The 22,866-nt window shown below is 47.6% G+C and overlaps 1 protein-coding gene across 4 annotated transcripts in view; it reads right to left on the reverse strand.

Moving 5' to 3' along the window:
• VPS13A (vacuolar protein sorting 13 homolog A) overlaps positions 1 to 22,866 on the reverse strand; it is a 2,146,181-nt gene that overhangs the window by 154,878 nt on the left and 1,968,437 nt on the right. For all 4 annotated transcript variants that reach the window (XM_086961343.1, XM_086961342.1, XM_086961345.1 and 1 more), the window contains one exon: positions 5,453 to 5,567. In XM_086961343.1, the coding sequence (XP_086817469.1) occupies positions 5,453 to 5,567 (115 nt within the window). The remainder of the gene's footprint in view (positions 1 to 5,452; positions 5,568 to 22,866) is intronic.

Raw genomic sequence — 22,866 nt, forward strand, 5'->3', positions numbered from 1 at the left:
AGCTCATGGGAGGCTGAGCTGGGTGAAAGAGTGGGCCAGGAGGAAGCTTACCTATAAAAGCAATTGCACTGGTGGAAAGCAGGGGGTCAATAGGGGAACGTGGTGTTAAGTAAGAACACGGAGGACCTCTGGTTGGTCCGGTTAGATGCCTGGAAGAAGGGAGCGGTGGCTTAGAGAGTTGTGGCAGTAATGGGTGCAACCTGGACAGGACTAGTTATAGGCAGTCCTTACCTTAATATTGGCTAACAGGGTGGTGCCGATGGCATTGGGTCCGTGGCCAGTGGATACGGGAATCAACCGAGAGCCGCCCGGAGGCTCACTTGTATGGTGGATGCAGGCGAAGGCCCGTTGCCTGTAAAAATGGTTACGTTGATGCATCATGGTGGGGGGGAAATTGGGGGATGCCGAGGGGATACGCTTGTTGCATGCGAGCGTTACCTTAATTAATAATGGTTGAATCGGTGCCGACAGGCAGGGGATCCAGAGACAGTGAGAAGCAGTCTGGGGGGAGCTCAATGGCTCGATGTTGCAGCTGGAGAAGGCACCAGCTGAGTGAATTTAAGTAACGCGGGAAGCCGCGAGGTGGAAAAAAGGACTAGACTGTGGGCTGCGGCGGCCATCTTGGGTATAGGTGCGCGATTGGAAGTTAAAATACAATGGGATACGCATGTGGGTTTACCGTGATAAGAAAGCCGGCGCAGGTGTAGGAAAGATAGTCATGGAAATAAAGGAAGTACAATAAGGATTTAAAGCAGGGACAGAAAGAAAGTGTGTAAAATGGGCAAATCCTGAATCGGGCTTTCTGTCGTTTGTCCTATATAGATTTTTTGCCAAGGATATTGAATCACATAAATCACTTAACATGAATTACAATTGGGAAAGTTTCTTGGTGTGATCTTGACATTATTAAATGTAAATTCTTTTCCTTCAATAGTAAAATCGCACACACTGCAATTACATTTAGCGTGTCCTAGGATAGGGTTGAATCCCCATAGTTCCGTCAAAGTAGCTGCTGGTTTAAGGGTAGGAATTGCTGCTCTGACCAGGTGGTCCTTTATGTTGCGGATTGTGGGGGGTGAAAATTCTAGATATTTCCAAATGGTCCATGTACAGTATGGCTACATTTGGTGCAAAAACTGTATCCTTGGAGGTACCCATAACCTGCTGATAAAATTAATTGTCGAAGGTGAAAAAATTCCTTGTGAGGCCCAGTTCTAGCAGTTGTAATATAAAGATAGTCGGTACATTATGTGGTCGAGGTCTCTGACTGAGACTATGTACGTTGATCAACATTGTTTCCACCTGAGGTGTGTTGGTGTACAGGGATTCGACATGCTAAACAAAGAGGAATTAAAATGGATTTTGCGCACCCAGAGCATAAAAAATGGACTGAACAGAAATGAGGATTGGACAAATTTACTGTGAATTCGCTCAGTATCAACCCATTTTCATGTACTAAACGACATAATTTGCAACTTTGATTGTAATGACAATATGTCTTTTTACACACCTTCTGTCTGTCCCCACTTTAAATCCTTATTGTACTTCCTTTATTTCCATGACTGTCTTTTTCCTACATCTGCCCCGGCTTTCTTATCACAATTAACCCACATGCGCACGCATATCCCATGTGTTTCTCTTGTATTTTAACTTCCAATCGCGCACCCATACCCAAGATGGCCTTCGCGGCCCACAGTCTAGTCCTTTTTTCCACCTTGTGGCTTCACGCGTTACTTAAACTCACTCAGCTGGTGCCTTCTCCAGCTGCAACATCGAGCCATTGAGCTCCTCCCAGACTGCATCTCACCGTCTCTGGATCCTCTGCCTCCTGGCACCGATTCAACCATTATCAATTAAGGAAACGCTCACATGCAACAAGCGTATCCCATTATTATCCCCCCATTTGCCCCCCACCATGATGCATCAGCTAACCCATTTTTACAGGCAACGTGCCTTCGCCAGCATCCGCCATACAAGTGAGCCTCCGAGCGGCTCTCAGTTGATTCCTGTATCCACCTGCCACGGACCCCATGTCATCGGCACAGCTCCGTTAGCCATTATTAAGGTAAGGACCGCCTATGACTACTCCTGTCCAGGTTGCACTTATTACTGCCACAACTCTCTAAACTACCGCTCCCTTCTTACAGGCATCGAACCGGACCAACCAGAGAACCTCCGTGTTCCTACTTAACACCACATTTCCCTATTGACCCCTGCTTTTCACCAGTGCAATTGCTATTATAGGTAAGCCTCCTCCTGGTCCCCTCTTTCACCCAGCTCAGCCTCCCATGAGCTCACTTAATGCCCTGATCCTCTCTCATAGGCACTGACGGTTCCCTATGCGGGACCGTGATACCTGCAAATCTTGACCCCAGTCCATAAGACTTACCTTTTCAGGTAAGTTATTCCTTCCATCGGCAGGAATTATAGCGCTGCTTCCCTCCCGGTTCCTAGGTCAGTTCAAGCGCAGCATGTACATTTCACTACTGCGCATGTTCACTACCGTTTTTATCCTTTTTGCAACCCCCAACATAGTTTCACCTTAAATCCTACGCACAACCAAAACCGCATGTCTCTAGATCTTGAACTCACACACCTGCTCACCGCCCTGTTCGCTAACGCTAAATGATTTAGTCTTTATTCTTTCCATATAGGACTCACTGCGTTACCTGCACTATGCGTAATGGGAAGCTTCCCCCACTAATCATTATACTTTTCCCTTTCTCCCCTATTTTTCCTTATATTCATATAATCAGTTGATTACTCTTATTCGTGTACAGGCAAACATTATTTCTGTCCTGATGATGATCCCAGTGACTATGTAAATGGGATCGAAACGGCTGTGTTAGTTATCACGCTTGTTTTATCTCTTACACCTTAGAACAAGCATCTCTGTGTTTCGCCTGACTGTGTTGTTTTTGTATTTTGTCACTTTGTCGCTCCCTGGTTTACTTTTGTGCTATTGGATACAGGACTGTATCCCACTGTATATTGTGTTCTTGTTTTGATACCTACTAATAAACTTGATTAAATCTTACTATCCGGCTAGATAGCAATCATATAGAGTTGATTCTGTTCTATATTCATTTTTTGCTCCAATTTTCTCAAAACAAGGACCATTGTCCTCCTTAAAAAACTGTTACCCAAGATCCTTGCCTACCTAATTGGGTCTCTTGTCTTTTATTAAACTCATCTTTTTGAATACACACCTAAATCATACAGAGATTGCCTACCCTTCAACAGAAGAAAAGCACTAGCCGTGGGATCTGTACCATCTTGTCCCAATGCAAACTGCGGAGATATGCTTGGCCAGTCTGAAATGGCTGTTGAATAGATTAGCATACCATGATATTAAAGTTATGCACTGTCCTGCACACACGTGGTGAGGGTATTACAAAGTTATTACAAATATTATCTCAGTTCAAACAAAGCGGTGGTCGACACCAGTGTAGATTTGAAGAAACATGTTTTTTTATGTAATCACAGAGCAACAACTGTGTTGAGCCAGTGTCAACCGCCAGTTTGTTTGAACTGAGATAATATTTGTAATAACTTTGTAATACCCTCACCACGTGTGCCCAGGACAGTGCATAATTTCCAGTGTGGATCTTTCGACCCACACAAATCTGGGGGTTATCGGGTAAATCCCCCAACCTGGCAGCACCGTATCTACCCAGATTCTTAACACCCCAACACACATCAGCCTGAGCGCCATTTCTTTCTGTCTTCACTAAAAAACCCACTCCTAGCTCTCACATGATATTAAAGTTGCATGTTTAAGTCAAACTCTCAAATACCCAAACACACAATTAAATGTTTGGAAAAGTCATTCATCTCAATTTTTCTTCTATTTTAATTTATGAAATGGCATTAAAGAAACAAAGAAGAAGCCTTTTCTTAATATTTCATTGATTAATAAAAAGAACCCTCAGAGTTCAGTGTGCTGAGATAAATATGATTGTAATAACCAACAAATATCTATTAACTTATAAATGTTGACCTAACTTACCAAAGCATACTCCTTTATAATCTATGCTTTTCTTTACAATACTTAATTCGCTGCTATAATTTCTAAAAAATGGCAGTGTAGAGTGACTTTTGCAGAATATCCAGTAGTTCCACATTTGAAAGACATGTTAACTACTAGCAAATAATAAAATGAATGTTAGTAAAGAAATAAAGAAACTTGCAGTTTTGCGTTAATCAGTCTGCCTCTGTTAAAACTATTGTCAGAAACTATGCACTTCAGTAAAAAATATTCACAGAGTTGATCCAAGGACAAATAGGACAAGCTGAAAATTTCTCAATTTAATATATCGCTCAAGAGGCCTTGTTTATGATGCCCATTCTTGCATCTGATGTCTGACAGGTGTGAAGCTTCAACTCAGATGATGAATCTCCCACTTGACAGGAATATACAGGGCTATTTTATCAATTCTCTCAATATAAACAGTACTTTTCTCAATGAGAACATGGATAATGAACAGAGACATGGAGGCTAGGTAATTGTGCAAAAGCAAACCTGATGTTTAAGCTTGGTCAAAGCAAAAACTGAAACCTTTTCTCACTACACAGAGTATCATCTGGATAAACCACTGGTAACAGAACACAAGAAACAATCAAACTTGAAAACATTGCTGAAATAATCTACGGTGAGCTAATAACCACCAAAAGCCAATGTATATCATCAAGACGCAGAAAACAAATCTGTTTTATATGTTCAAGCTATACTTACATAGGCATTCAAATCTCTCAAAAGAGTTTGTAAACAAAGAACCTACTTCCTCTGAGTATAGATTGTAAAATAAAAGTAATTGAGCTATATGACCACTAAGATCTAAACCTTTTAAAAAGACCGGCAAGAAGTATGACGCTCATATGACCTAAACCTTCTGTAGATGTAAAAAAAATATTAAACAAGAACAATTATTCAAACTCTCAAAAGGCATACAGTACAATCCCCAATTCAATCAGATAGATGTTGGACAAGTTACTAAGCAACAGAGCATACATTTACATAATGTTAATCTGGAATTCTGAAAAGAGGTTTTACCATGGAAGAAATGTCATACCCGACAAACATTTAAATCAATTTTTAAGTAAAATGTAAAAATTCAAATGTTAAAACGTTGGACTTATTAGATCATTACAGAATGGGGCACACTTTGTATTAAAATGTACAGTTCACATAATCAAAGTGTTCTGCATCAAAATTCAGCTCACTTCCTGTCTATGCATGCCAATCGCCATTTTGACCTTTTAAAAAATAATGTCCATTTTTCCCACCATCTTCTAAAGTGCTATTTTAGTTTTGTAATTTACTTATTAAATAATTTTACTGTAAATTAGGTACCTAAACAAGCTAGCTAGTTGTTTATAAAAACACAACCTTATTATAAACCTTTGAAAATTATATATTTTTTAATAAATATTACGATTCTCTTAATTTTACCTGTAACATCTGACTTCCAGAACCCTCCCTCAGTCTGTAAGGTCTGATGACACCATCTTCATGAATAAATCGTGGCGGTCGCAAACTTTGCACTTCATCAGAACTAGCTGTAGCTCTAAAAGCAGGAAAATAAATCAATACAATACAATTAACCACAGGAACAATTGTAAACTAAACACATTAAACAATTAACGCTTCACTAAAATTGGCACCTCTCATAAGTGTCATAAAGCAGCAGTTTATCACAGGATTACAAGTTTACATTTCAATAATATTTTTTTCTTTTTAAAGTAAAAATAAAAAACGATATTAAGACCAGGTGGAAAATGTGAGTCTTGCACCTGTTTCAGAACTTATGGGTATCTTTGGCGTGTTACTGTAACAAGGTGCACTATCCGGCTACAGGTCAAGTGCATCCTTATAAGTTGCGCCTGATACAGATTGGGACCCCTCACTGTAGGAAGCTGGCTTTTTATGTGGTAGAGCCAATATAAGGACACCCCATAGGTTTAAATTAATAATCATAAAGTGCTCTATTTGTGGTAGTGTGGTCGGGCTGCTAAGGCTTATCAGAGGGTAGTGTTAAGCATTTGTTGTACACAGAGTCAATAAATTAGAGTCACACTCAGAAAGAAAAACTGGGAACAGTTTACAAAAATATCAATTTAATTTTATACACCAAGATCATCAGAATCAGGTAAGTACTTTCGGAGATATGAATTTTTACAGTCAGGGAAAATTTATTCGAATAACGGTTTTAAGGTATGAGGCTCGAACCCTGTAATATTATCTTAAGGGAGAAACATACACTGCAAAGGTATAGTTGCAAACGGTTTTGGAAGATACCTTTGGAGACTTAAGGTGCTTAGCAGCTAAGGTCCAAGAAACCACCAGCAGTTCGGTTTTACCTGAGCTGATGAGTACAGAGTTGCTGGTCGCGTCGGTAGCCTTGAGCGCTACGCAGTAAAGTCAATGGCAACGGTACCTGCAAAAGATAGGCTGCGAGTGGGGATTTGGACAAAATTCCGGCAGAACCCAAAGGGGGGCACTGCTCCTGAGAGTCTCTGTAGCATAGGGACACACTTGGTTCGTGTAGCTAGGCTGGGGGGCTCGGGTGCAAAGTTGTTTTAGCCAGCAGGTAGCTGTGGTTAGAAGCTATCACTTGACTTTGATGACTTGGAGAGGGAGAGAAAACATGACAGCAGGGACACTCTCGATGTTGGCCTCTCTGATTCTGAAGTACCTTTGTATAAGGTTGGCTCAGTATATAGTGTCCATGTAGGAAGGTAGGATCCTTCTAGCATGGTTACCCCACTTTTTGCCTGTTGGCAGTATTTTTTTGACTAGTCTGACTGGGATCCTGCTAATCACTACCCCATTCACTGTGCTTTCTCCCTAAATTGATCATGGTTAGTACTTCTGTACTGTCACAATTGGCTACTGGTGTACCCTTGTAACTCCCTAGTATATAGTACTAAGGTACCCAAGGCATAGGTACACCGGGGATCTCCAATGGGCTGCAGCATGTACTGTACCACCCACGGGAGTCCACTTAAACTGTGACTACAAGCCTGCAATGGCAGCCTGTGTGAGTTTCCTTATATCTGGGGTCACTACACTTAAAACCTATAAGTCACCCCTATGGCAGGCTATTCAGTGGTAAGGGCAGGGTGCTTGGTTATAAGCGTCAGGCTGCTCCTGTATGAGCAGGACACCCCTACAAACCCCGGAGTCTATTCTCCATGCTCTGTAAGTGTTGTCAGCCATCTTAATACATATAGTGAACAACGGTCATGTTTGGTGTCAAACATGTTGAAATCATACCCCAACACTGAATCCATTGTTGGAAGTATGATCCCATGCACTCAGGGGCTCCCTTGGGCTACCCCCTGAACTACTGGTAGCAGCCTTTCAGAACCTGATAGCAAGCTAGTGTTACTGCCGACCACAGACATGATTCTGCACTCCTGCAGATGAGCCAAGATCGAGTAAGGGAAGGTAGAACAATAGGTTTCCTGTCACAGGGAGGTGTGACCCATCTCCCAGACAGGACTTGGTGTATTGGGCTGGAATGGGGGCGCTTGCCAGGACAACCAGACTGCTTTAAAAGGCACATTTGCTGCCCTCCTTGCATACTTTAGTTTGCACCAGTTCAGGGAGCCTTTGGGTCCTGCTCTGGTGGGAAACAGGACAAAGAACATGGGATTATCTTCCCCTCTGCCTGGTACCTCCTCTGGGAGGGACCCCATAGTTGTTCCAACCCTTTCCCTAGGGTACTTAAGGACTTACCTGTGGGTGGCACTTCAGAATTTTCGTGGGTAAAGACTCATGCCTGAAATCATGACCATCTGGATATTTGGACATCACCTGGAACCAAGACTGCATCAAGGAAGACTCCTGCTGCTCCTGGTCTCACTGTTCATGGGTCAAGACTCAAGCCTGAAACCCTGTCACTTTTCGACTGTCTGGACACTTGGACTTCGTTGGACTTCAACTGCTCCTGTTCTCGCTGTTCTTCAAGTCGTCTTTGTCGTCTGTTTCTGTGCTTCTTCCAGGATCTTCAATAGAACCTGTGGGCATCAAGGACACCTGAAGTAATCTCCCTTAGAGTGAAGGAGTCACTCCTTTGCATCTGCAGGCAACCCAACAAAGCTGACCGATCTGCTGCTCTTGACGTGCCACGGATTTCAAAAGGCTCATCACCACAGGTGGTGGTTCTGCAACTCCCTTGAGGCCTGACCTGTCCTCTCTGCAATTTTGAGGCCAGTATCCCTCGTCTGAACTGCTGGGACTGAACCCCTGTGCACCGCGACGACTTGCCGCTGCTTGTTGGCTCTGCACTACAGAGATCTTCGGGCTACTAGAAGCTCCAGCCTCCAGCATCACTTCCTACCAAGTACAGCGTCTTCACCACATCCTCTGCACCGTGGGCCTTCCTTCTTGGTGAGCTTCTCGAGGTACTCTGGCGACTCCTGCGCCTTTGGCCTGTGGGTCCTCTGGAGGTTTTTTTACTGCTTCAGTAGGCTCCCTTGCCTGCTCGGGGCCTGCTCTGACTCTCTTGCTGTGCTGTTGGTGAGTCCTGTGGACCTTGCTGGTCCCAACGTTGCTTCTTCTTTGTTTTACACACCAGTTGCGACTACCAAGGCCTGTTGCTCCCGCTGGACACCGACCACCTAGTCACCGACATCTGACATGGCACAGCTTGTGCACGGCTCCTGGTCTGCCTCAGCGTTGCCTGGACCTTACAGCTTTAGCGCCAAGGTCACTGTCAACACTTCCGACTCGTCCGACATCGCTGGGCATTGCTCTTCCATGCCTCCTGGTCACCTCCCAGTTACAGACTCTGTCTCCTCTGATTACAGGTTTCTACTTCAAGAATCCACCCTTGGATTCCACCAGATTCTTGCATAGTTGTCTCCAGCAACATCTTCTTCAAAGTCCACCACTGTGGTCTATGGTGGTTTCCAAAATTACTTCCCACCAATGCACCCGGCTACCCTGGAGTAGGTATCCTAGTTCCTGGGGCATCCAAAGGTGAGGTGCCTCACCAGCCTTCTGTCTTCCACTGGGTTTCTTCGGGTCCACCGGGAAGGGTACTTCTTAAAAACTGCAACTGCAACTTTCCCATAGCCTTCTATTGAGCACACAGCTGTGTATCCAGTCCACACATAGCCTCTGTGGGGTTCCTGGGTACTTACGTTGAGTGGTTCCTTTTGTCCCCAGCTCCTCTAAGTCTTCTGGTCCAAGTACCAACTTTGGCCGCAGTTCTCATTCCACTTTTTTGGTGTATGGTTTAGTCTCCCCTGGAGACCACTGTATTTTGTGCTACTTACCTTATTTGCAATTGAAGCATTGTTGTGTATTTCTATTGATATCTCGAGGTAGGAGACATACCAATGTGTTAGTGAGTGTTGCATAACAAATAGACATATTTTTACATATATACGCTGTGTGGTTCTTTTTCATTTAACAAATATATTACTTTTCTTCTGTAACAATGTATCTGGGAGAGACATGCTCTAGTTGTAGATTACTTACCTCTTGAATTTCCCCAGGCATCAGTCTGGATGCTGAAATATTTGATCAGCAGTACCTGTGCGCCTCGGTAGGTGGCGCAACGTCCATTGTTGGCATTGTGCATGCCAAAAATGACATTTCGGGACCTATATGAATGATGCCCGGGTGCGCTGCCGTCAGTTCTTTCTTTTTCCGCACTAGCATATGCGCAGATCTGAAGAGAGCTACCCCTTAAACCATCTTTGGCTAACCTTTTCTATAAACTTTTGTTTGGATTTTTTTCCTGTGTCTTGGACTCCTGGTGCATCGAGAAGTCCCACCGTAAAACCGGATTCAAGCCCTGTGGATCCGGTCATCGGATAATGTCTGTGACGGATCCGCACCTCATGTGCCTCTCTTATACACTGCGTGGTTCTTTTTCGTTTAACCTACAATACATGATTAAACTGGTAAAACAAGCTGCTTAACACTCTTTTAAGATAAGCCTGATGAATGCTCTCCACAGCGACCACTAAAATCCCCCTAATGATTCCCTGGATTAGTGCAAGGTGCATCACTTAAATAAGTGGGCCCCATATACTAGGTCAGCCTCCTACCATCCACCTATGGTGAGTCACTGTGCATGGAGTACAGGAAAGCCTTAGCAATAGTGTTTAGGTCCCTGAAAATCAAAGCTCTCAAGGGGTATCTGTGGAGAGCAGCTAATGCTTGTTCAGGAGGATGTAATTCAGGTGCCTTTACAACTATAGCCAGTCAAAAAGCTTACACATAAAAAAAGAACCACACCAGGTGGGTATATAAATACTTGGTATTTATTAGCACACACTAGGCACTAACTTGGTATATCACCAATGCAGAGATATCTAATACACCCAAGTAAATACTTCAAAAACAGGTAAGTAGCATAGGAAAGTACATAGGAGCCTATGGGGGGCCAAACGCACAAGTTACTACTTGTGTAACGAAATATCTGTAAGAGACATTAGTTGGTGATAGATAACCTACCTTAGAATATCCCCAGGCGTCAGACTGGATCCGGAAAGCTTTGCTAGCAGTACCTCTGCGCGGCAGTAGGTGGCGTCGTGCGGCTCCGTGTCCGTTGCTGGCGTCGTATGTGCCGAGATGACATCACGGAGACTACTAAGGCGCCAACCCTGCGTGCTGACGTCAGTTCGGTACATGACGTTCCGCGCCAGAAACACAGTGCAATGCTGAAAACAGACCACTGGTGCCAAGAAACTAGGGCCCTGAAAGGGATGTCCTTAACCCTAGAAATCAGGTCGCAGAACGGGGAGGGCGGGTGGGGTGGTAAGGAATCTATCACTAACTAATGTCTCTTACAGATATATTGTTACACAAGTAGTAACTTGTGCATCTGAAAGAGACACCTTAGTGATAGATTCCTTACGTTAGAATAGATACCCCAGCAATATCAACCCCGGTGGTGGGTCTGCGAACCAGATTACAACAGAAAGTCACGGAGCACAGAACGGCCAAAGAAGCAGAATCTCCGGGCTTGACTGTCAAGGCAGTTATGCTTGGGAAACGTGTGCAGCGAGGCCCACGTAGCTGCCTGACAACTGTCTTGCAAGGGAACGCTGTGTCCCAAGGCAGTAGTGGCAGCCGTTGCCCTGGTGGAATGGGAACGCAGCCCCACGGGAGGCTCCTTCTTAGCCAATGAGTAACATGCTTTGATGCAGAGAGCGACCCACCGAGAGATGGTCCGCATGTGCACAGCCCAACCTTTTTTTGGCGCCGACGTAGCCAACAAAGAGCTGGTCATCCACCCGGAACTGTTGTATGCGCTTCAGATAGAACGAGAGTGCACGTTTTGAGTCCAGACAGTGGAGCCTCTCTTTCTCTTTCGAAGGATGTGGAGGCGGAAAAAAAGTGGGCAAAGTGATGGTCTGCCCGATGTGGAAGGGCGTGACAACCTTTAGCAAGAAAGAAGGAGTAGCTCGGGATACCAGTATCTTTGTGCCCAATCCGGAGCCACAAGAATGACTTGGGCCTGGTCGCGCCTGATCTTCTTCAGCACTCTGGGCAGAAGTGGTATAGGCGGAAAGGCATTCAACAGACCGCAGCTCCACTCGCGACGAAAAGCGTCGCTGAGCGAGTTCCGCCTTGGAAATTCCAATACGCAGAATTGACGACATTACGCGTTCTCTTCGGTGGTGAATAGATCTAACCAAGGCTCTCTCCACTGCAGAAAGAGACCTTGTGCTACGTCCGAGTTCAGACGCCATTCGTGATCCATCAAGCACCGGGGGCTGAGTTCGTCTGACCCTGGCGTTCAGAGAACATGCCAGGTGTTGAATCACCAGGGTAATGCCTTGATGTTCCAGCCATGTCCAGAGGCGCAGACCCTTCTGACATAGGGTCCAGGACCCCACCCTGCCCAGCTTGTTGCAATACCACATGGCGGTGGTGTTGTCCGTGAACACCTGCACTACACTTCCCCCGGACAGAGGGAAAGAATGTCTTCAGTGCAAGTCGGATCGCCTGAAGCTCCAAAAGATTGATATGAGCCGGGACTCCACCAGAGACCAGAGGCCTCTTGTTAGAAATGGGATCCCTGGCTGGCCAGGGCTTGCGCCAAAGTCAGTCAGAGACCACCACTCCCAAGTCAGGGCAAGGGAGTTACACGCCAAGATAACCCCTGCTCACCCTCTGGGTAACGTGGCGCGAGCAGCAAGGCTAAACTTGGAGGCGATATGAGTTAAGTATTTGCGCACGCACCCCAGCAACAACACCCAAGGCCCACCACAAAGGAAACTCCACACAAGGTTTTATATAAAAAATAGCCTTTGTATTACACCAAAACACATTAGATAAAAACACACACTTTACAATGTGCCAACAGGCACGGGCAGAATTTACAGGGGATATGTACAAGACAGGGCCACCTGGACCACTGTCAGGAATCAGCACTTTTAGAACTTAGCACTAGGTAGAATTAGCACTTAGAACATAGAATATAGTATGTAAAATCACTTTAGCACACAACCAGTAACTACTGGTAACCAGGACCTCGCTAGTACCACCTGTACTAGGAGAAAAACAACCACCTAAGTATCACCATACATTTAGGGGTATAGACCTGGGGACAAAACACATGATGTATCAACTATACATTCAGCGGTGTAAGGAACACATGACGCATCAACGCACGTTCAGCGGTGTAAGGAACAAGGCACATGATGCATCAACAATACATTCAGACTTGCAGGACAACACAATAGCGCAAAAATCACATTAGCCACCACCTGTGGCAGTCCCTAGGCCCTCTGGCCTTGTTGGGGCTAGGACGCCCTGTGTCTCAGAGTCAGGACAGGCTGTAATAAGCCAAATGTACACCAGCCTAAACGTGGCAGCTGCCCACGAAGTGCTGGGCAGCTGAAAGAACAATGATGGGGCCAAAGGCGATGGGGGAGCCTCGCAGGTTCTGGACAGCTGGTTGTCCCCTCTGGGAGCCTCGCTGGGCTCTCAACACAGATCACTGCCCCTGAGCCTCTCTGGGGCTCTAAAGCAACAATGGGGCCCTGAAGCCTCAGGGCTCCTAATTAACCATGCCCCCGGGGAGCCTTCGCGGCTCTAACACTGATGAAATGTCCCCTGAGCTCTCCCAGGGCTCTACACAAGAGTGGCCATCGTTGGAGCCTTGCAGGGCTCGAGACACACTGCCCCCGATGATGGAGTCCCCCCTCTGGGGACTCGAGATCGCTAATGACCACGGGGTGTTGGAGTCCCTCACGGGGGACTCAGACAAATGCCAATGCTCCAAGAGCCTCGACCGGCTCTACACCAGGTAAGGCCCCCACGAGCCGTTCACCAGGGGGGAGGGGCGGGCACCGGCAATGTGCCCCGGCGCCCCCTCCCTTCTCTCACAGCTACTGCGCACTCACCGGGACGGCGAGGACTCTCTGGCGCTGCTCCTTGGCGGGGGAACTCCTCTCTGGTCCCGGTGTGGCTCCTCAGCAGGGGCTGCTCTCGAGGAACTCCTAGGCTTCCCCAGACCGGGGAAAGCAGAAGGGAGACTCGCCGGGCCTGCCCTCGTCCGGGCGTCTTGTGCCTGCCTTCCGGGTCGCGGCTGCAGCCAATAGCAGCGCGGCCCTGGGAGACTGGAGGCGGGACTTCCGGGTCGCCGTAGGCAGCGTGGCGGCCCTGCCGGATCTCTCGGGCTGCGGCGGCGATTTCAACACGGAGCGGGCTCCCGTGTCAATGAAATGTAAAGCGAGGTGGCACTCGCTCAAAGGCGGCAATGTCCCTGGCAGGGCGGGCACCTGCCAAAGGACTCGAAAATCGTCACGCAGCGGGGCAAACGCCGGGTGGACTCCGGCTTCCAAAAGTAAAGCACTCCTCAGCGCTAAAAGGCAATTTAAAGCGCTCTTAAGCGCTAGAAGGGGAAAGAAAAGCGCTCCCAGCGCTATCAATCAAATGCAGCGCCCCCAGGCGCTATAGGACAACAAAGTCCAGCAAAGTCCTAGTAGGCAGGCAGGGAGGGGGCAAGGCTGGGCCCAGAGCCAGCACACTGGCTGGGAGACACTCCAAGTGGCGGTCCTCTGGCCCAGCAGCAGCCCCCTCAGGATCCTGGGAGAGAACAGCATCTGTGGGGACACAGCCCCATTTTTATACACCACATTCCTTTGTTCTGGCACAGGGTGGGGGCAGACCCAGTCGCAGCTGGTCCTTGAGTACTCTGTTTACCTCAACCACCCTCTCTATTCACTGGCAGGGCTTGGGTCATCAGTCGCACCACTGGGGGCGGAGCCAGCATTGTCTGGGGAAAACCCAGCCTCATTCAGGCCACAGGTACACTCCTCCCCAGCCATCAGCATGCTAATCTCCCACTCACCACCGGGCAGACCCATCCAGCCTTCCTGGAGCCAGGCTCACCAGCCAGCTCCAGCCAATCACACGCCAGGCATATTTTACACTAATATGCCAACTCCTAGAAGTGAAAGAAAACAGGAGTGAAACCCATAAACCAAACTGGGACTGGGTATGGAGAATATATAGGATACAATGTCCCACTAGGTATCAATGTCAAAGACAGTTTGAAAATTGCATACAATCAGTATTACAAGGAAGGAAACACAAGGAGTCTCAGTACATTTGTGAGAGGGTTATTAATCACCAATTTGTTGGAAATGGGAAGCACAGTTAAAAAGCAGCACTGTACATGAAAGACATTCATGAAGCAACCCAAATAACACTTGGTGACAAGGTGATGACAAAGTGAACGTGACGACGCAAGTGAACGTGGTGAACAGCGTGGTCGGCGCAAAGTGATTAGGTACAATCAATAATAGGCTTCACATTGAATATACATGATTAAAATATTCCAATTTGGCACAGTTATGAGCCTATAGATAGTGCGCCAAGAAATCGCGCTTGTTATTGTAATGTATCCTGTTCTTTTGTGGTTGTCCGACCAAATGAAGATTTTTATGATGATGGTTCACTTGCAATATCTAGTAATCAAACTAGACATCACAGAGGCACATCTGCTCATGTAGATATGTCCTAACGCACAAGTTACTACTTGTGTAACGATATATCTGTAAGAGACATTAGTTAGTGATAGATTCCTTACCTTAGAATATCCCCAGGCGTCAGAATGGATCCGGAAAATTTTGCGTAGCAGTACGCTTGCGCGTCGGTAGGCGTCGTCTGCGGCTCCGCGTCCGTCGTCGGCGTCGTGGGCGCCGTGATGATGTCGTCGGAGTACTTAGACGCCGCCTCCGCGTGCTGACGTCAGTTCTTAGCCACAGCTTTTCCGCGCCAGAAGCGCAGAGCCATGACAAAAACCGACACTGGTGCCAAGAAACTAGGGCCCTGAAAGGGGATGACCTTAACCCTAGATATCGGTTCGCAGAACGGGGAGGATGGGTGGGTCGGTAAGGAATCTATCACTAACTAATGTCTCTTACAGATATATTGTTACACAAGTAGTAACTTGTGCATCTGAAAGAGACACGTTAGTAATAGATTCCTTACCTTAGAATAGATACCCCAGCAATACCATCCCCGTGGTGGTGGGTCTTGTGAGAAGGTGGCCTGATATGCAGTGCTCACTATTCTAGTGAACACTATGTATCAGTCCAGCAACCCTTATTGATGATTGGTTGTAAGTCAACCTTATAGACAAGCTATCCTAGTAGCGTGGATACGAGCAGTCTAAGGCTAAAGACTCGAGTGGGCGTGTTAAGCCAGCTGTTATACCACACATATACCCCTTGAATACCCAGTGAAAGGACACCACACAAGTGTTATGAAAATAAACAAGATATTTATTAAGAATCACAACAGCCCTGTACTCTTTATGAGGACAGGGTACTAAGCACAAAACAAAACTCTTACGAAAATACTTAAGTTAGCACAGTATATACAAATGCCCGAGGGGCACGGAAAACCATATACTCTGAAAGTGGAATGCGAAATTACTAGCAGGTAAGTACAGTACTAATAGGCTTTGGAATTGCTAGGTCTTGACTATAGAATCTTCAGATTACTTCTAGGAGGCCTAGGGGACTCGGGTGCAGTGTGTGCACTCTCACGCGGGATGCGGGACAAAGTCTATGGTAGCTAGATTTCACAGAGTTAGTGTTCTCGGCGAACCCGACCTGGTAGGAGGAAAACGAAAGTGGATTCTGACCCTTGGATAGTGAGGCTATGCTGGGGCACCGAAATGCCGAAGTTACCTAGCCCAGGGGCTGCAGCTGCATATGTCTCAAAAGACGTCGGGAATCCTCGTAGACGGACCAGGAGCCTGGAAGAAAGAAGTTGCTGGCAGGCGACCAGTGAAGAAAGTTCGACGGATCCAAGCCTGGATCGAAGAGAGATGACACCTGAAAGCAGAGGGGACCAAGTTCGAGACTACTAGCCAGTAGTCAAGTGGCACCAGGAGGGCACCGGGTGGTAGTCACCTCGACTAGGTGAGTGGGTGACGCTGTGCTCGCAGATCTCACGGACCAGGAGGCGTTGCCGGCGACCAGGATGGAGGAGCGAGCTGTCCCACGATGGATGAAGCTGTCGGCGTCGCTGGACCCAGGATTGGGCAACAAAGCCTTGGCAAATTCAAGCCCACGCGGTGGACTCAAAATGGCGTCTGGAGTGGACCAGGAGGGTCCGGGGTGCTTCTCTTGAAGAAGGAAGCAAGGGCCCGTCTGGAGCAACCAGACCAGTAGCAGTGATGTCGTCGGGCGTCGTGAAGAAGGCCACAAGCCAGCCGGCAAGTAGCCACACAGCGCGGTGAGCAGGCAAAAGCAGAAGGGCCCCACGCAGATCGTGGAGATGCTGGAGGGCTGATCTTCGGTGCTGGAGCTGCTCAGGGTTGGGTCTTCTCGGACCCCAAAGCACTCACCAGTGGAGCACACGGTGGGCTTGTTGCAAAGAAGTTGTGCAGTCTTGGCGATCGTCGGTCCCTCGAGGTCTCGTCGCACTCACAGTTCTCAGCTTGGCTGTAGAGGTCAGAGGTGCCAGGGAAGCCGGGTCTCGTCGAGCTGGGTCGTCGGATTCCGGAGGAAGGACTTGCAGCAGACCGTAGTGTTCTTAGGATGGTGCCCGCTTGATGCAGGGTGACTACTCCTTAGCCACAAGGGAGAATCTTGAAGAAGGAAATCTTGATGTCTTTCGCAGAAAGTCGTGTCTTGATTCCAAAGATGATCTAATTTGAACAGGGGGCCCGCTCCCATCTTTATACTAAAAAAGGGGGCTGACCCGGTGACTAGGTCCTGCCTATGGGTGGGACTAGGAGGGGGGTGGTTACACCCCTCTCCCATGCCGGACTTTCCCCAGGGCAGGGGCTGGTGTGCCCCTGGAACTGGTTCTGACCGGCCTATGCGTAGTGAGCACCGGGGTGCCACTCAGCAGTCACCTTCCTGTAAAGCCCTGCCTACCCAGGATACACAAAACCCTGTCTGGGACGGTGCTAGCACCGCCCTTGACAGGAAACCCTTTGTCCAGGCTCCCCTCGCTGGAAGGACTCCCAGCTGCAGGGGGTCAGACTCGTGTCTGTGGTGGCAGCATCCATTTTGTGGAGCTGAGGCTTCGTTTAACTTTAACCGGGGTTCACAGTTACATACATGTCGTGTCCCTCTAGAAGGGTGGAATGCTAACCCCGTCGCCAGAATTGGCGAGGGGTTAGTATTCCAATTCGTATGACACCTTACTCGACATGTTTTGATAAAGCAATACCAAAGATAGCATTTAACCGCGAGGATTATAATGCACTTAAGAGTATATGGTATGCGTTATCATGGAACAGCTATTAGGACTTGGTTCCGCAAGCTGCAGACAGGCTCAGCTCATGTCAGAGCACCATCTCACACGATTCCAAGCACTCTGCCTTCAGGATTGTCAAGGCCTGCCATAGGAGTGACTGATAGGAATCTGTGTGTCCATTTTTAGGGTTAGATATAGGTATACTATATCTATAGCAAAGGGTGATTACACGACTTTGCCCCAGCTGTCATGCAGCCAGTTGTGTCAAATTTAGGAGGCCAGCCAGGGGTGGCATAATACATGCTTCAGCCCCTGGTAGGCCCTGGGTACACCTATGCCCTGAGTTACAGGGTCTGATAAGGTGGCCCAGTACCAATTGGAAATGTACCTAGGGTACATGTGGTAATTTAGAGAGAGAACAGCCAGGCTGTGGGTCTGATTGGCAGGCCCACAGCCAGAGAAAGTCGTAAACCAGTGAAACAAAAGCAAAAAATCTGGGTGATCATAGGATTGCAGACCCTACTCTCCTACATGACCCCCCCCCCCCAAACTTTGGGACAATAAGCTAACCTTGACCAGGTGAGTCTTCTTGTTCTAAGTGGAAATATCTGGAGAGCCCATCGGCATTGCCATGATCAGTACCAGGTCTATGTTCCACTGTAAAGTCCATCCCCTGTAGGGAAATGGACCACCTAAGCAGTTTGGGGTTTTCACCCTTCATCTGATTTAGCCACAAGAGGGGCTTATGGTCGGTCTGAATCTTGAAGTGAGTGCCAAACAAGTATGGCCTCAGCTTCTTCAGGGCCCAAACCACAGCAAAGGCCTCCCTCTCAATAGCTGACCAATTCTTCTCTCTGGGGGTCAGCCTTCTGCTTATGAAAGCAATGGGCTGGTCTTGACCATCAAAATTCAGTTGAGATAGAACAGCTCCCACACCCAACTCAGAAGCATCTGTTTGGACAATGAATGGTTTGGAGTAGTCTGGACTCTTAAGGATAGGTGCTGTGCACATGGCCTGCTTTAGGTCATCGAATGCTTTTTGACAGCCTGCTGTCCACTGAACCTTTTTTGGCATTTTCTTACTTGTCAGTTCATTTAATGGAGTCACAATTGATCCATAGTTCCTGACAAACTTTCTGTAGTAACCAGTCAGGCCCAAGAAAGCTCGAACCTGAGTCTGGGTGGTTGGAGGAGCCCAGTCCCTGATTGACGGTATTTTGCTCTCCAGTGGCTGAACCTGGCCTCCACCTACAAGGTGGCCCAGGTATACAACCTGTGTCTGCCCTATCTGGCACTTGGTGTCCTTGATAGTGAGGCCTGCTGCTTGCAGAGCCTCTAACACTTTCCTCAGGTAGACCAGGTGATCCTCCCAGGTGGAGCTAAAGACAGCAATATCATCTAGATATGCTGCACAGAAGTCATCCAGCCCAGTGAGAACATGATACACCAACCTTTGGAAGGTGGCAGGTGCATTTTTCAGACCAAAGGGCATTACCACAAATTGATAATGCCCACCAGGGGTTGAAAATGCTGTCTTGGGCTTGGCATCCTCAGCTAACCTGATTTGCCAATACCCAGCTGTCAGGTCAAATGTACTTAAGTAGTTGGCAGAAGCCAATCTATCTATAAGTTCATCTGCCCTTGGTATTGGGTGGGCATCAGTCTTAGTGACTGCATTGAGACCCCTGTAGTCTACGCAGAACCTCATCTCTTTCTTACCACCCTGGGTGTGAGGTTTTGGCACTAGAACTACTGGACTAGCCCAAGGGCTATCTGAGGGTTCAATGACTCCCAACTCCAACATTTTCTGCACTTCAGTTTTTATGCAGTCTCTAACATGATCAGGCTGCCTGTAGATTTTACTCTTAACTGGCAGGCTGTCACCAGTGTCAACCTCATGGGTACACCAATTGGTCTGACTGGGTGTCAGAGAGAACATATGTCTGAAAGACTGAAGAACCTGTTTACAGTCTTTCTGCTGATGCTCAGAGAGGCTGCCACAAAAGACAACACCATCTACTGACCCATCATCAGGATTCTGAGTGAGCAGGTCTGGGAGAGGGTCACTCTCTTCTTCCTGTCCCTCATCAATGGCCATGAGCAAGCTCATGTCCTTCCTGTCGACATATGCTTTGAGCCTGTTGACATGGAGTACCCTGTGGGGACTCCTGGGAGTTCCAAGGTCCACCAGGTAGGTGACCTCTCCCTTTTGCTCAAGAATTGTGTGGGGCCCAGACCATTTGTCTTTGAGTGCTGCTGGGGCCACTGGCTCCAACACCCACACCTTCTGTCCAGACTGGTAAACAGTCAGGACAGCCTTTGGGTCATGCCAAGCTTTTTGAAGTTCTTGACTGGCCTTAAGGTTTTCAGATGCCTTCTCCATATACTCAGCCATCCTGGAGCGGAGACCAAGTACATAGTCCACTATGTTGGTTGCAGGCTTTTTGAGAGGTCTCTCCCATCCTTCCTTCACCAAACACAGGGGGCCTCTCACAGGATGCCCATACACAAGTTCAAAAGGGCTGTAGCCAACCCCGTTTTGTGGGACCTCTCTGTAAGCAAACAGAAGGCAGGGTATCAGGACATCCCATCTACGCCTGAGCTTATCAGGCAGTCCATGAATCATCCCTTTTAGGGTCCTGTTGAACCTTTCAACAAGCCCATTGCATTGTGGATGATAGGGTGTAGTGAACTTGTAGTTGACACCACATTCCTTCCACATAGCAGTTAAGTAGCTTGACATGAAGTTTGCACCTCTGTCAGAGACAACCTCCTTAGGGACGCCCACTCTGGAGAACACTCCAACTAGGGCCCTTGCCACTACAGGTGCTGTAGTGGTCCTAAGTGGAATAGCTTCAGGATACCTGGTGGCATGATCCACTACCACCAGTATAAACTTGTGCCCTGATGCTGTCTGGGGTTCCATTGGACCAACAATGTCAATCCCCACTCTTTCAAAGGGCACCCCCACCACAGGCATTGGTATAAGGGGGGCCTTTGTTGTGCCACCTGACTTACCACTGGCTTGGCAAGTGACACAGGAGCGACAAAACTCCTTGGTATCCTCATTCATGTGAGGCCAGTGAAAGTGTGAGACAAGCCTGTCCCAAGTCTTTGTCTGGCCTAAGTGACCTGCTAAGGGAATCTCATGGGCCAAGGTAAGGAGGAAACCTCTCTGAGACAAGGGTACAACCAGCCTCCTGGTCATGCCAGGCTTGGGGTCTCTTGCCTCAGTGTACAGGAGTCCATCTTCCCAGTATACCTTGTGGGTACCTGTGGCGTTCCCAGCAGCCTCAGCAGCAGCCTGCTGTCTGAGGGGTTCAAGGGAAGGGCAGTCTAACTGGTCCTTCCCCAGGTCTTCCCTTGAGGGTCCCCCTGAACCCAAGAATTCAACTTGATCAAGTTCAAACTCTCTAGGCTCAGTTTCCCTCAATTCCTGTAGGTCAGCCTCCTCTGAGACTTGATCCACAACCTGGGGCAAGGGGGAAGGCACAGCCTTAACCCTACTGCTCTTCTTCTTGGAAGGTGTCTGGTCCATTGTTCCAGGATCCAGCACCTGTTCAGTGGGGCATTTCCTGACCTGTGACCTGGTCACAGCAAACACATGTGCTGGCAAGCCTAACATTTCCATGTGAGTCCTCTGCTCCACTTCTGACCATTGTGATGACTCCAAATCATTGCCCAACAAACAATCCACTGGGAGGTCTGAACTAACTACAACCTTCTTTTGGCCAGTTACCCCTCCCCAGGAGAAAGCTACAATTGCCATACTGTGACTGGTAGTGACATTGCTTGCATTGGTCACCAGGAAATCTGTACCTGGCATGATCTGTCCAGGGTCCACAAAGTTAGGTGTCACCATTGTGACACTGGCACAAGTGTCCCTATAGGCCTGAGCCATTTTTCCATTAATGAAAGGTGTCTGTCTGTATTTGCCCAAAGTATTGGGACTTATATCAGGGGATATATCCACATCCCCTGTACAGACAAGGACAGCCTGAGTGAGTGTGCCAACTAAGTTGTCATACCCCTCAGAACCCAAGGTTAACCCAACTAAACCCTTGGGAGGTGCACTACCACTGCTGACTGTAATAGGGGGCACAGGTGCCTTAGGGGCTGCAGTGGCAAGAGTCTGCCCTCCTCCTTTCTTGGTGCACTCACTAAACCAGTGAGTTTTATTTTTGCAGTATTGGCACCACCTTTTAGATTGGCCTTCTTGATTTTTCTTCTTCTGGGGAGCCTGACCCCCACCCTCTTTGGGTTGTTGGGGACCTGTCGAAGACTTCTGGCCATTTTGTTCCCCCTTAGAATCTTTACCCTTCTGGTCTGCTTTCTTCTGACCACCTTGATTCTGGCCCTGGTTCTGTTTAACTCTTGTTCTGAAGCTTCTCTCATGTTTAATGATGATATCAACAATTGTCAACTTGATCATATGAAGAAAATATGAAACACATCTATGAAAATTCGAATTAAAATTTTGAAAACTCTCTAAGTTTTGGAACTCTATCTTTTGGGAATTCACTGTGTCGTTGCTACACACAGGCCCACACAAGTGTGCCCACCACAGGGATGCGCTTACACACCAGTAGCGCACTCAACCCCATAACTCTTGTTCTGACCCATCTGTCTGCCTTCTTTCCCAATTCTTGGGGAGAGGTCAGATCTGAATCAACAAGATGCTGATGCAACAACTGGTTCTGACAATTGTTTAAAATTTGTTCTCTCATGATCAAATTGTACAATCCTGTATAATCAGTAACCTTACTGCCCAGCAACCAGCCCTCCAAAGCCTTAGTGGCACAATCTACAAAATCAGACCAATCTTGAGACTGAGTTTTCTGGGTATCCCTGAACAGCACCCTGTACTGCTCAGTGGTTAGGCCAAACCCATCAACCAGTGTGTTTTTCAAGACTTGGTAATTGTTAGCATCCTCCACTCTAGTAGTGAGGAGCTTATCTCTACCTTTACCTTCAAAGGAGAGCCACAAGATAGCTGCCCACTGACTCTGGGGAACACCCTGCACAGTGCAGGCCCTCTCCAAAGCAGTAATCCATTTGTGGATGTCATCCCCTTGCTTAAAGGAGGGCACTATCTTATTCAGGTGCTTTGTATCAAAACTCCTTTCCCTATTGCTAGGTATATTGCTGCCACCAGTGGGGACTAACCCACT

Source organism: Lissotriton vulgaris, chromosome 3_1 (assembly GCF_964263255.1).
Source record: "Lissotriton vulgaris chromosome 3_1, aLisVul1.2, whole genome shotgun sequence".
NCBI lineage: Eukaryota > Metazoa > Chordata > Amphibia > Caudata > Salamandridae > Lissotriton > Lissotriton vulgaris.